The sequence below is a fragment of the Ostrinia furnacalis genome, unplaced genomic scaffold, assembly GCF_004193835.3.
Source record: "Ostrinia furnacalis isolate ACB-3 unplaced genomic scaffold, ASM419383v2 OfSCF7018, whole genome shotgun sequence".
NCBI classification, from domain to species: domain Eukaryota; kingdom Metazoa; phylum Arthropoda; class Insecta; order Lepidoptera; family Crambidae; genus Ostrinia; species Ostrinia furnacalis.
In genome coordinates this window covers 265,240-277,841 of record NW_021137257.1, presented here as the reverse complement: position 1 = coordinate 277,841, position 12,602 = coordinate 265,240, and the positions used below count along the sequence as shown (strand labels likewise).

Here is a 12,602-nt window from a genome sequence, read left to right as displayed (position 1 = left end):
TTTAATTAAAATTTCGTCACCCTTCCCTGCAAGCAGCTGCAAGCTTATGTAACCTTGAATTAAAAGTAAAATATTAAAAAAATCCCACCGCACCAGCAAGTATGATTGTTTGTAATAAAATAGAAAAACAATTTAAAAAAATATATATAATGAACTCCAGAAAAAATGTATGCAACTGAAAATAATAATTTAGAGGGATTGCTTCAAAATGTCTGTATACATTTGAATTTTCCTTGAAATGCTCATGTCGATGTGTTTATCTTCTACTCCGACAATCATGCCTCCTATGATAGAGGGGTCTACTTTTTCTGTCAGTTGTATTTTCTTGCCACCTTTGACGAATTTATTGAGAGCATCCATGAGAGCAGTGCGGGTTGATCCGTCAAGGGGTTTAGCGGTGATCACCTCACACAGGGCCTCGTTCCTATGGGCCACCATCACAGCCAGGAACATGTTGACCATGCGCCGCAACAATTTCAAGCGTCCGTTCTCTGCTACTATGGATAGGAAATTCACAGCAGCTGGAGGCATACCTTTGTAGAACAAAAAGGTTTACTAGTATTAAAAATAACTACTTTAGTTTCAATAAATATCATACAGGGAAGCATAAAAAGACTAATACGGTAGAAGCTAAAACTTTGGTATCATAATTAATAGGTGGCTAAGAAAAATACGATACATTTGAACAGGAATTGTGACTACTTTACCAGCTTTTGCCCCAACTTCTTCCAGTAGCTTTGCTTTAGCAGCCCTAGAAATGACGCTTGTTTCTATGAAGTCCAACATCGCTGGTTTGCGGAGTTCTCCTTGAAGGGCTCGTAGGTGTTTCTCTACGTCTTCGACCTGCTTCATTTGGAGAGCTGCGCTGTACAGCGCTGACACATAGCGCCCTTCGATACCTAAAATAATGTTTTTTGTAACAGCCAATTAATTGTAACACTCAGTTGTAACATTCAGTTACCATGTATTTTTATTTTTTTATTTTATCTTTATTAAAGAAACATACAGCCTTGTTTGACACATGCAGCTTAAAATTAAGTGGGTTATACATTGGCCTTTAAAGTTTCTAAAGCTAGGTTGTGCAGTCAAAGTTGAAAAGGAGACAGATGTGAAGCATAATTTATGCATGCAAAAGAAAATATTAACATTAAAACATTATAAAAAATTTACATGGATACGCTAAAGATCAAGTAGATTGAAGGAGACGGCGAAACTTCACAATGCGTTCATGAAAGATGTCTAAATGACAAAATGCTGTATTATATTTTGTTAGTGGCTCTAATGATGAAACTATTTTTACGATAATTTGATCTACAAATGGGTATACTAAAAGTGTTCCTGTGTCTGACTCGCGGCTTTATACATTTAAAGGCTAATTTACTTAATAAATAAGGACTATCAACCACTCATTTATTAAATGATCTTAAATAAAAATATTTGATCTCTGTGTTCACGGCGGCATGCCAATGATTGAAGCTTTTCCGAGCTGAAATTTTTAAACCTATACTTCAGACGTCTCACAAATTTTGCTTGAATGCCCTCTAAGAGGTTAATGTATTTTAGGTACTGGGGATTCCACACAACCGAAGCATATTCCAGCTGAGATCTTACATAGGCATTGTAAAGTAATATTACGGTGTTCACATTTTTAAAGTCTGTATGTAAATTGTTAACTGAGAATGTACTTAAAATGTTGGCGGTATAGGAATTTGCTATGATTTTTCTTTTGTTACTAAGAGCATGAATTGCTGTTTCTTGATTTCAGGCGTTTTTTAGACTAAGCGCCTGAAAATTGAAATGATAATATGAATAATGAACCTCATTTAATGATAAACTAAGATTAAGTTGTAATATTATTATTGAAATGTAAAAATATAGGTTCAGAGAGGTTCAATGGATGAGGTTGGTTAAAATAATAACAGACAAAAGGCTATGAGAGATCAAAAATCAAAATTAACATTGCTAAAGCTTGTGCAATTTGCCTCACAATAAGGATAACACTTTTTTGGCGATAAGGTCATGCTGTATGAATGACGGCCGTAAAAAATGTGTACTTACCAAAAACTGGTATAGGCGGTTTGGTACCCAGGGAAGTTTGGCACATGTTCCTCAGACATAATCGAATAACACTCACATACGTAGTATAATTGGTGCGAAACATAATGTTAATTTTCAATTATTTATTGGAGCAACAAGTAAATTTCTCGAGATGACATTGTTTGACAAAGGTTTGTTGAAAGATATGTGACGTAAACGCACAATAAGGTTTGTTATTTAGCGGTTTTATGTAATGAAGATATAAAAATAGTTTTGGTGGTGTAGTGACCAGCCAGCTGTGACCAGTTATGCTGGTCTTACTAAGCTATCAACTCAAAGGATTGAAAACGAAAAAGTTAGCTGAAACAGCTTTATTCTGAATCGTTAGAAATATTAAATCCTAATAGAAAGAAATGAAACAACAGCCACAATAAAATTAACAATTAAATTAGACTCATAACTATTCATTGCTTAGAAGGCTACATTAAATTGCTTGTTAATATAAAACTAGTCGAGAACGTCATATTGAAACGCCTGGTCAGTCTCCAGCAGCGCTCGGGTGTAAATCACTAGCGATCCTAGCGCCATCGCCGACGTCAGCGAATTGCAGGTGCCGCCTTCTGAAGTAGCTGCCTTTTTCACGCGGTACTCCTCCTGTAAAAAGGATGATTAATTCAACTAATGGAGTACATCTTAAACTTGATGAAAAGATTTAGTTTAATTAAGATTTTAGAACAAAAATCTTAATTAAACTAATTCTCGGGCACTTTGAATAAAAACAAGCTCGGGCATGACAACCTACTGTTTGATATAGAATTACCTATATCAGCATAAAACATTACTAATAATTGATTAGATTAATTATCCCATTTTTAATAAGAATAAATATTAATATTCAAATTACCTAAAATAAAATATTTTAAGGGTTGTTAACGCGTTGATGTCTAATACTAGTAGACATTTTCAAAAATCTTGGGGGTCATGCTGACTGCTTTTTTTGCAATTGAGTGTACTAAATACTACCTTGCAAGTACCTATCGAAATGTTTCAACAGTAAAAGTAACTCAATACGTGCTTTGATAAGTCAAGTGAACAATTTAGTTTGCATTTACGTAACCAACAATAACAACGGATGTATTATTCGAAATGGTTGGGTATCTTGTTTATTAATCTTTGCAAATAATTCCATCAACATTACTCAGAACTGAAGTTTGCAACATCATACCTCTCGCTCCTTCGGTGGGGAGGCAGAGGCAGGACCTATGAAACCTGTCAATCTGAGAAAAGGTTGTCGATCATCTGCATAACATCCTTTGGGTTCCTGCCAAGCCATTATCTTGTTCATCCATCGAGGTTTTATGAATTCTCCGTAACCTTGAGATGCGCAGTATAAAACTAGAAACAAATTAATATTAGGCAGGTTACATAAATTTTGTGAAACTTTGCATAATTGCAAGGTTTTATATTTGACTTACTTTGCTGCATAAAAAGAGTTCTTGTGCCAGCGGGGTGGTCCCACGCCTCTAACGATTTGGTTTCTTTGTATATTTGAATGCAGAGCTTGTAAATGTGAGCAGAGAGGTCTGTGCCTTCCATGCAGTCGAAGAGACGAGCTAAAGTTGCCGCGCGGACACGGCTAGTCTGCTGGAATGCCAGTCCTGACCCTTTTATGAGCTGCGCGCTGCATTCCGGTGTCAACTCGCATGTGCCTTCAGATTGCGTCGTTTGCGTCTCCATTGCCGAAATTAGCAGTTGCATAGTGCACGCATCTGCAAGTATTTGTAGGTAAATTTGGTTCCGAACAAAAAAAAAAACAGCTTTCACTTACATTTTTGTTGGTAATTTGAACTAACGCCACCTAGTGGTCAATATAGCGACTAAAAAACAAGTCAATGCTGCTGAAGCGTGTCAAGGCTTATAATACAATGGAAACTGTCTGTCTGCTCTTGCGTCTGTTATATTATGCAAATTTAGAGTAAAATCTATTATATTTATCCACCACTGGCTCGTCTACTAACATTCTTAAATGTTTTCTTCTTTATAAAATAATCGGTAGAAGACAGTTTGAAGATTTTCTTCAAACTGAAGTCACAAATTGAAATATAATAATTGGGACATTTAGAACTAAACTCCTTATCATAAAATGGGCAGATTTATTTTATCAACCTATTTTGCAAGTCCAAACTGTGTCCATTAAATATTGAGTAAAGACTAAAGTACCTACTCATCATCATCATCATCATCAACAGCCCTTTACAGTCCACTGCTGGACTATGAGCCTCCTCCACTATACCTACTCAATGAATGAATAATTTAATTTCCAACATAATGCAGTTTAGCAGTTACCAAACACGGATGCTAAAACATAAGACTGCTTCGTCCACTTTCTCCACAAAACAAAAATATGATAATAAGTCATAAATGATAAACATTAGGTGTTTCTTGTTGTAAAATTAGCATTTTTATAAGTAAATTAAAATAACATTATGCTTATTAATATATTTTAATCAGACTTTTCCCCGCCCACTCAACCTCATGGAAGTCAGGCACATTACTACAAAAACTTAGTTACTTACTGACGAGAAAAAAATGTTAGTAGTTACGAGTACTACTACAAAATACCAAACCTATTAAGGCTTGGTATTTCTTCTAAAGTAGGTATTTCGCGCTGTCAAAATCTGCGCGCGCAATTCTTCGCCGAAAACAGCGCGTCAAAGAGCTCCCGCCACAATTTCCAGCTACACAGTATAGAAATACGCAGTTGGTTAGGTTAGGTTGACTTCCTTCCCTTCAAGCGTCACACTCACAACACTTTCTAATAGAAATCATATCCAAGTGATACAAATTAAAACACCTTTCAGACTTTTTGGGAATATATTCTAGAATCGAATAAATATAAAATATAACTGCAGAAGTAAACACTGTTCAAAGTGGCCGTGGCGTCGCCCGACCTTCTGGAAGTTCTGCGCCGGCTTAAAGAATTTCAAGATTACGTCACCCGACCTATCGGTAGGCCCTTGGGAGCTTGAGCGATTGGAATTTTTTTTTATGATAAGTTACTCTTAGTAGCGATTATTTAGAGCTTGGATAATAAATTTAATTATAGTTGTTGCAATTCACGAAGCTTTGCATGTGGTTAATAACATTAATCAGTATAGGTACGCATCAATTTTGTTCAGTCTCTTTGTTTATTAATAAATAAAAATATCATACTAAAATTGCAGAAACATATTTGTTTGTATTGGTCTGGGTGTTTTCTTTCTATAATATGTATGACGTATGTACGGGGTTCTGTACCTATCGAAAATTGCTATAAGCATCACACGCGGTTACCTGCGTACCTCTGTGCACTCATGGGAGTTTAAGCAGAGGTCCCTAGAGTTTGACTTTGAGCTTTGTTTATAGTCATTACGAAGCAGACTGATGGGAAACTGCACTGTCTTGAATTCGAAAGGGTAATTTGACGGTGTTTGGGGAATTCTAGGAATAAATACAGAGTCTCCTCATTGAGATTGAGACATTTCAATTTGAGATTTCACTTGACATTGAACACAATCTGAAATGGAGTTTTCAAACACTTGTAAAAATAAAAAGTAATTAAATCAAAGGCACTAAGTAGTATTGATATCAACTTCGAAGAAAATGACTGCCAAAATTACTTTCTACCCGTTCCACACGTCTTTCATGAATTATATTAAGGTATTGTTAAACTAAATTTCAAGTAGATTGAACCAAGGAATCACTTTGTCCCATACAAACTTTGCCCCCTTTTTTCACCCCCTTCATTTCATGACCCCATTTCGGAAAATCTTTTCTTATGAGATGCCTACGTCATAAAAAGAACACACCTTCCAACTTTCAGGTCTCTACGATATCCGTCAGTCATTTAGGACAAAGCATTTTTATTAGTTGTTCAAAACTCTATCGTTCCAGGTATGTCATTGACAGGAGGGCGCTACTATCTTAATGGGTTATTCATTAGTCCACTTGACATTTCAGAATCGTTTGACTTTAGATACCTAAGCGATTTGATATTCGGAGTCTTTTAATGAAATCAAGTTCTGAAATAACTTGAGGTGTTGTACCCGATCAAGCTTTTCATTGCAGGACAGTTAAATAGTTTTATTATTAGTTTCTTCTCTAAGTCTTAATTTGTCAGAGTAGGTAAAGGCTCCATGAGAGCAAAATTTAGCTTTATAATAGTTTTTAATTTTTTTCTTGAAATATTTGACGCCTTGTAATCTCTTGTAATCTCTCGTTAATATAGGTCCACACAAATAAAGAATGTTTGACTTCGACTTTAATAATTATGCTCTTACATAATTATAAATAAACTAGCTTTCCGCCCGCCGCTTCGCCCGCGTGGAATTTTTTGGTTTTTATATAACTTATTACACTCAGATATAATGTGGCTTTCTATTGGTGAAAGATTTTTTAAAATCAGTTCAGTAGATCCCGAGATTACCCCTTACAATTTAACAAATATACAAACACACAAACTTTACCTCTTTATAATATTAGATTATAGATAGGTAATTTGAAACCCTATTTTGTTTTATTCTTTTTTTTATTTTAAATATTTCACGATCCAAACTAATATTTACTGTAAGTAAATGCTAAATAGTAAATATTAGTTTGGATTGTGAAATATCCTACTAATATTATAAAGGCGAAAGTTTGGATGTCTGGATGTCATGATGTCTGGATGTTTGTTACTCTTTCACGCAAAAACTACTGAACGGATTTTGTTGAAACTTTACAGTATTATTGTTTATAACCCAGATTAACATTATGACGATATGTGGCAAATAAATTTCAATAAATAAATAAGACGTGTCTAAAAGCGCCATCTATCGTCATTGGTTAAAATCTACAGCACTGGACAAACTACGGTATGACGTTCGTAAATATTCATTCGGGGGAAACCGTGAAACGCCATCTATCAACATGGGTAAAATGAGGTAAAACATCATATCTAACGGGGGTAAAACGAGGTCCACGCGAACGAAGTCGCGGGCGGCCGCTAGTTTATAATAGGTAGCTTTCCCTCCGCAACCTTATTGGTATTCCATGTATGTGTCTTTTAACTGAGTTCTGTTAAACATTTCATGTAAAATTTGTCCAATTATAACTCTATTTACATCTGCATCTGTAAGCAAGGATTCATGTTCTCCAGCCCAGATGCCGAGTAAACAGAATCGTCTTTCAGTGACGTGCAGCTGCCCCTATATTTGACCCACTGACCTAATTTTTTATTATTTATTTGTGTCAGTGTGCTCTTCTAAAGAGTGAAGACGATTGTATGTAGGTACTATTAAAATGTAATTTTAACTCATTGGTTTTGTCTCATATTTGAGGAATGTATCATGAGTAGAGTCTTAGTTTAAAAGGATGCCAACGATTTAAATTTCAATAGGTAGACAAAATTCAGAATTCTTAATTATCAAAAATTTTAGCTTTCTCCAGTAACACTGGTATTATTATACTGTGACTCATCAAAGTCATCATTGTCAAAAATATTGACAAATCGAGAACTGTCACGGCCAAAAAACTGGCACGCGTCCGTCCTCCGTAAGCGCCACCGCGCGACTGATTGAGATTGTCCAAGCCGTCATGGGCGATTTTTTCCACATTTTTTAACATAGTAACTAAATAAGACGCAATATAAAAATTTCATCCGTTAAAAGCCCTCAAGTTATTTCTGAACTTTAGTTTAGTAAAAGATTTAGAATCTCAAATCGCTTATTTTAAAAATAAAACCATAATTAGAAAACGAATAGAGGTAACTTTGGGAATTTATTCTATCGAGTCAACTTCATCAAATCGTGTTTCCATCCGTTAATAGCCCTAGAAAATATCCTCAACTATGCCCAAAAAAAATCTTAGCCTTTTATTTTACTGTTTAGTACCTCAAAAATGAAAAATGAAAACCTCATTTTCGCCATTTTCTCTGTTACCCGGCCTTAAGTGTGATGTACTAAAAATCTAGTACAACTTTAAGCAATTATAAGATCTTACCTGCAGCTTTTCTCGTCGGCATCTTGTTCCTTGCTTCTTGAACGTACTGTTCAAAGTTGAAGCGGTACGGTTTCTGCGTGCCCATGGTCCCGATAGTGATGGGTTCCATTATAGACGCAAGGACCTCCAAGTTTTCGAATATTGCTTTGGCAACTGAAAAACATAGGAGAATTTAATTTAAGCTAGTTTCGTTTTATCGGCTCCTCGTTAGTATTCGACAGAGTCGATCGATATCACTCTGCATCCGAAAATAGTTTCTTATATCGCTATAGATAGACACATCATTTAATTTTCGTCTATTTTGTAACTTGTTGATCAAAAGAACAGATTTAATTAACAGAGTTGGTAATACACAATTTGTTAGTTTTCCTAGTTATCTAATGTTTACCGCGGTTGTTATAGAAGGAAATAATGGATTCTATAATATTAAATAACATTGAGCTATCTCAGCCGTACATAAACTTATTATGTAATTGAAACTTAGCAACAAAACTGATTTATGTGCTCTGAAGAAAATGGCCTTGCGTTTATTACAGGCATTGATACGTCTTGCACAAGAATTTATAAGCTTTCGATTCACTTTTGAAGGTTGGCATAACTAATTTGCAAATGTTATCCGGCCTACATACATTTAGAAAATGAATTATAAGGTGGTTGTAGATAAAATAAACTTCAATGCTATTCTGCATATAAAACGAAGGGTAGTAGGTACATCTAAATAAAACAGTATACACATCAAGTCATTTAAAACTGAAGGTAAACTAAACTGGATAGCTCGTGTGGTATGAATTCACCTTTACGAGGTCGTGTGTAAGGTGACCATGTTCATTAATCAGATTTCAGACTGTTCTTTTGTTGAAGCATTAAACCGACATTGAGTGACGAACAATACATAAAGAAGAATAACATAACATAATCCCTTTTAAAATAATGTTCAAGTCACTCTCAAGATTCAAATCTATCATTGGTATAGACTTTCAACCATTCAACTAATAACGGGCTAGCACTAAAATTCCCATTTTCCCCCATTCGGGGAAAGCCTATCGGGGAAATACCACGAATCTATGCTTAAGATTAAATAAAGCGTCATTTTATCAACTGCACCCTCAAAAACTTAAAGAGATATTCCTAGTGCAGTAATAAGTAAGTAACTGTTCCTATTAAATGAAAAGCTTTCCTAAAAAGCTTGTCAAATTATATTGATTTCATTATCAGATAAAAGCTGTAAACCATTGACTCGTATAATTAATATAAATCATCCAAAACCACTACACTTGTGAGAACGTGAGTTCGTGACAAGCTTTGGGCAACGGATTGCGGTGCACTTACGGCTTTACAACAGTTGTTCAGTGAGGGATATTAATTACTCTTTAAGTAGGTACACGTAATGGTTGCTGATTTATTTCAATTGTAAGATTAGCAAGAAGTGCAGTCAAATGTTTTGTATCCATCTACCTATATTTAGTAGCTAGCATCAAAGTTCAATGACACTCGAAATTGTATAAATTCTTATGTAACTAACTGTACTAATGTAATAGCTTAGTGTTTTAAAATGAAGATTTTGGGTGCAGGTCAGGTAAGTTTTATTTCCTCTTTTAGAGGTTATCAAACCTCTAAAGGAGGAAATAAAACTTACGTTTTTAACTATAATTAATATTTACTCAAGAGTTCGCAGAAAATATACAGAACCGTTTACTATACATTTACGTCTAACTTGCGCTACATTTTCTTTATTTATACTTAGCAATATGGTTCTAATCTTTGGATACTCGTAATTTGTCTCTAACACCCAAAACACAGTTTGATGAACACTTTAAAACGCTCAAGGATAAATAAATTTAAGGATTCATGACACGTTAAAGAGTTAAAAAGTTGCAACGATTTTAGAAAGTGGGACATGGGTCGAATGCAATTTTATATTGACGAAATTTTTCTGTGCTTTTGGAATTAGAATTTAGCAACGAAGATTAATGTATGAAAAAAGTTGGTAATTAACTTTATTTTTTAATATTTATACAGAAATAGGTAACGTCTTCGTTATCATCTCCGTAGTAACTGTCTTCATTTTATACATATTAGCACAAAACGTACTTATGATACATAAATCGTTCGTTTCAGCCAAATGACGTTTACTGCTGGACAAAGGCCTCCCCCAAGGTTTTCCACAATGAACGGTCCTGCGCTACCCGCATCCAGGCTCTTTCCGCGAGCTTTACCAGATCGTCGGTCCACCTAGTAGGAGGCCTGCCCACGCTACGTCTTCCAGCCCGTGGTCTCCCGCCACTCAAGAACTTTCCTGCCCCAACGGCCATCGTCTCTACGAGCTATGTGCCCCACTCACTGTCACTTGATTTTAGCAATTCTGCGAGTTATGTCGGTTACTTTGGTTCTCCTGCGGATCTCCTCATTTCTGATTCGATCACACAGGGAATCTCCGAGCATAGCCCACTCCATCGCCCTTTGGGTGACCTTGAGCCTTCTTAAGAGGCCTGTAGTAAGCGACCACGTTTCATACATAATAAGTAATAGGTTTTTGTCACCAGGTAAGTTTTTGCAAATAGAGATACCTACTAGATGCCTGATGGCAAGAAGTTACATTGTAATTAGCATTTATCTTTTGTTTTGATCCTATTATACTACGTATCTTTATCTCAACATATACATAATTAAGCTATATTAATTGAGATACGTGTGGTTGCTCCTTTATATTTGCATTTAAGAATTAATTGGACTAACTTAAACTAGGGTCATAATTATAATTGGATCACGATGCTGCAGTGCTTTTATAATTTCGAAATCATTAATTAAATGTTAGATTGGCTAAGAGTTATTTGGACTTTGTTTATGAAGACCTGTCTTAAAAATTTACCTGTTACGTTTCTAAGTATGTATTTTTGTGATATCGCTAAGAAATTGACTGAATATAATAATATCACTACATTCCGTATTTCCCAATCATGAATGAGAAGTAAAACAGAAGTAGGAAGCCTACCTTTCCGAGGCCTAATATTAATTCCCAATCCATATTGTATTACCAGTATGACTAAAGATACAAACTAGGAACTGTGTCTAAAATAAAGTATATCGTCGTGTACATCTAATTACTGTATCACGGTAGCATGGTACAAACAACTTGTGTTAATCAATTTAATGAGTGTCATTAAAGGAGTCATAAAACATAATACAGAATAAGTAATATAACAAGGCTTTTCATTGATATTAAAAAATCAGCTTCCCAAATCTTCTCATAGGTAATAATGGATGATTAGTAAAGGTTTTAGTAGTAGCCAAGCCTCTTATATAGTAACTAAATAGTTTTAAGTTTAAAAAAACTAATATCTAAACTAATCAGGATTTACAATATTCAGGTATTATGAGTTAGAACATGTTAAAACTTTACTAGATTAATAATTACTTAATATCTTACCGTATTCATAATCCTTACTACGAAATACCAAATTTGAAAGGTCCGTGTTGTTTTTGATGCGGTCCATGCGCCTGGTGATATTGACTAAGTTTTCCTTCAATTTCTCGGGTACAGACTTGTCCAGTTCATTGATTGTGTATTCCAATTGACCTGCACCCAAAATGTTTGCACAAAAACTATAGTGAAAGTCATAAGATTCTTCAGGAATAAACTTTTTTTCAGTATGTTTTCGGATTTACATCCTAGAACTCTATCTGCCAATAAGTGAGTATACCTGCCGGTTTTTGTATTGTATCTTAGTTGTTTAGTAAAAAAAACTTACGTAGGAGTATGTCAAAGTATCTTACAAATACGTCAGTATTACACTATTGCAAATTTTTTTTTCTTCTCCTCAGTAAAAGATTATGTATGTGTTACCATATCTTTACCTCTGGCAATACCCAAAGCGATGTACCACTCTGGATCCTTGGAAGGCTTCTTCTCGTAGTAGTTTAATAACTTATCCAATGTTATCGAGACGCGGTAAACTTTAGGAACATTGTAGATGAAATCTTGCGTATCAAAGTATGGGTAGATGGAAAACGTCACGGCAAGCAATGGCGCAAATATAACGAGTTGTTTTACGCACATTTTGTTAGCAACTAACAATTAAAACGAAAGCAATCGGCACCATAAAACAATAGACCACACGGCAACTGTTGATTGGGTAGACCTAGTTACTGTATTTTCTTGTAAAATAATTGTAATCAGTTTCTGGTTCTTTATTACAAGTTTATTATTAACGTTGGTTTCTTTTCATAAAACTATTTTAAAGCATGCCCTGTTTTTGATGAATGTAGTGTGACCAATCAATCACATAGCAAGACAAAAAACTTATGCTTACATAATAAGGTAATCGCATTCTTTAATGTTTCTATGTTTATGTTTAGTACATTTTTACGGAAATGTTGTCCATTTTCGTAATGTGCTACAAGCATTTTACTTTCTATACATTAGTCTAATTTCACAATAGAATCGCCATAAGCATTAAAACCCCCTAAAATCCCGTTTTCTAAAATTGCGTGGCTCAGACGAATCAATTGGTCAAACAAATTGTAACATAAGATCGAAATCATAACAC

General features: G+C 34.9%; 2 protein-coding genes across 2 annotated transcripts; both read right to left on the bottom strand.

Annotated features, from left to right (window-relative positions):
* Positions 1–163: 163 nt before the first annotated feature.
* LOC114363213 (ATP synthase subunit O, mitochondrial) lies at positions 164–2,322 on the bottom strand. Its single transcript, XM_028318873.1, has 3 exons — positions 2,059–2,322; positions 708–899; positions 164–533 (listed from the first exon to the last, which is right to left on the bottom strand). Exons 1-3 carry the CDS (start codon positions 2,159–2,161, stop codon positions 190–192), a joined length of 639 nt encoding a protein of 212 aa, XP_028174674.1. The 5' UTR covers positions 2,162–2,322; the 3' UTR covers positions 164–189.
* Positions 2,323–2,500: 178 nt separating this feature from the next.
* Positions 2,501–12,112, bottom strand: LOC114363206 (uncharacterized). The gene is made up of 6 exons (XM_028318865.1): positions 11,911–12,112; positions 11,483–11,632; positions 8,056–8,208; positions 3,513–3,806; positions 3,263–3,432; positions 2,501–2,691 (listed from the first exon to the last, which is right to left on the bottom strand). Exons 1-6 carry the CDS (start codon positions 12,110–12,112, stop codon positions 2,545–2,547), a joined length of 1,116 nt encoding a protein of 371 aa, XP_028174666.1. The 3' UTR covers positions 2,501–2,544.
* Between the last annotated feature and the right edge of the window lie 490 nt (positions 12,113–12,602).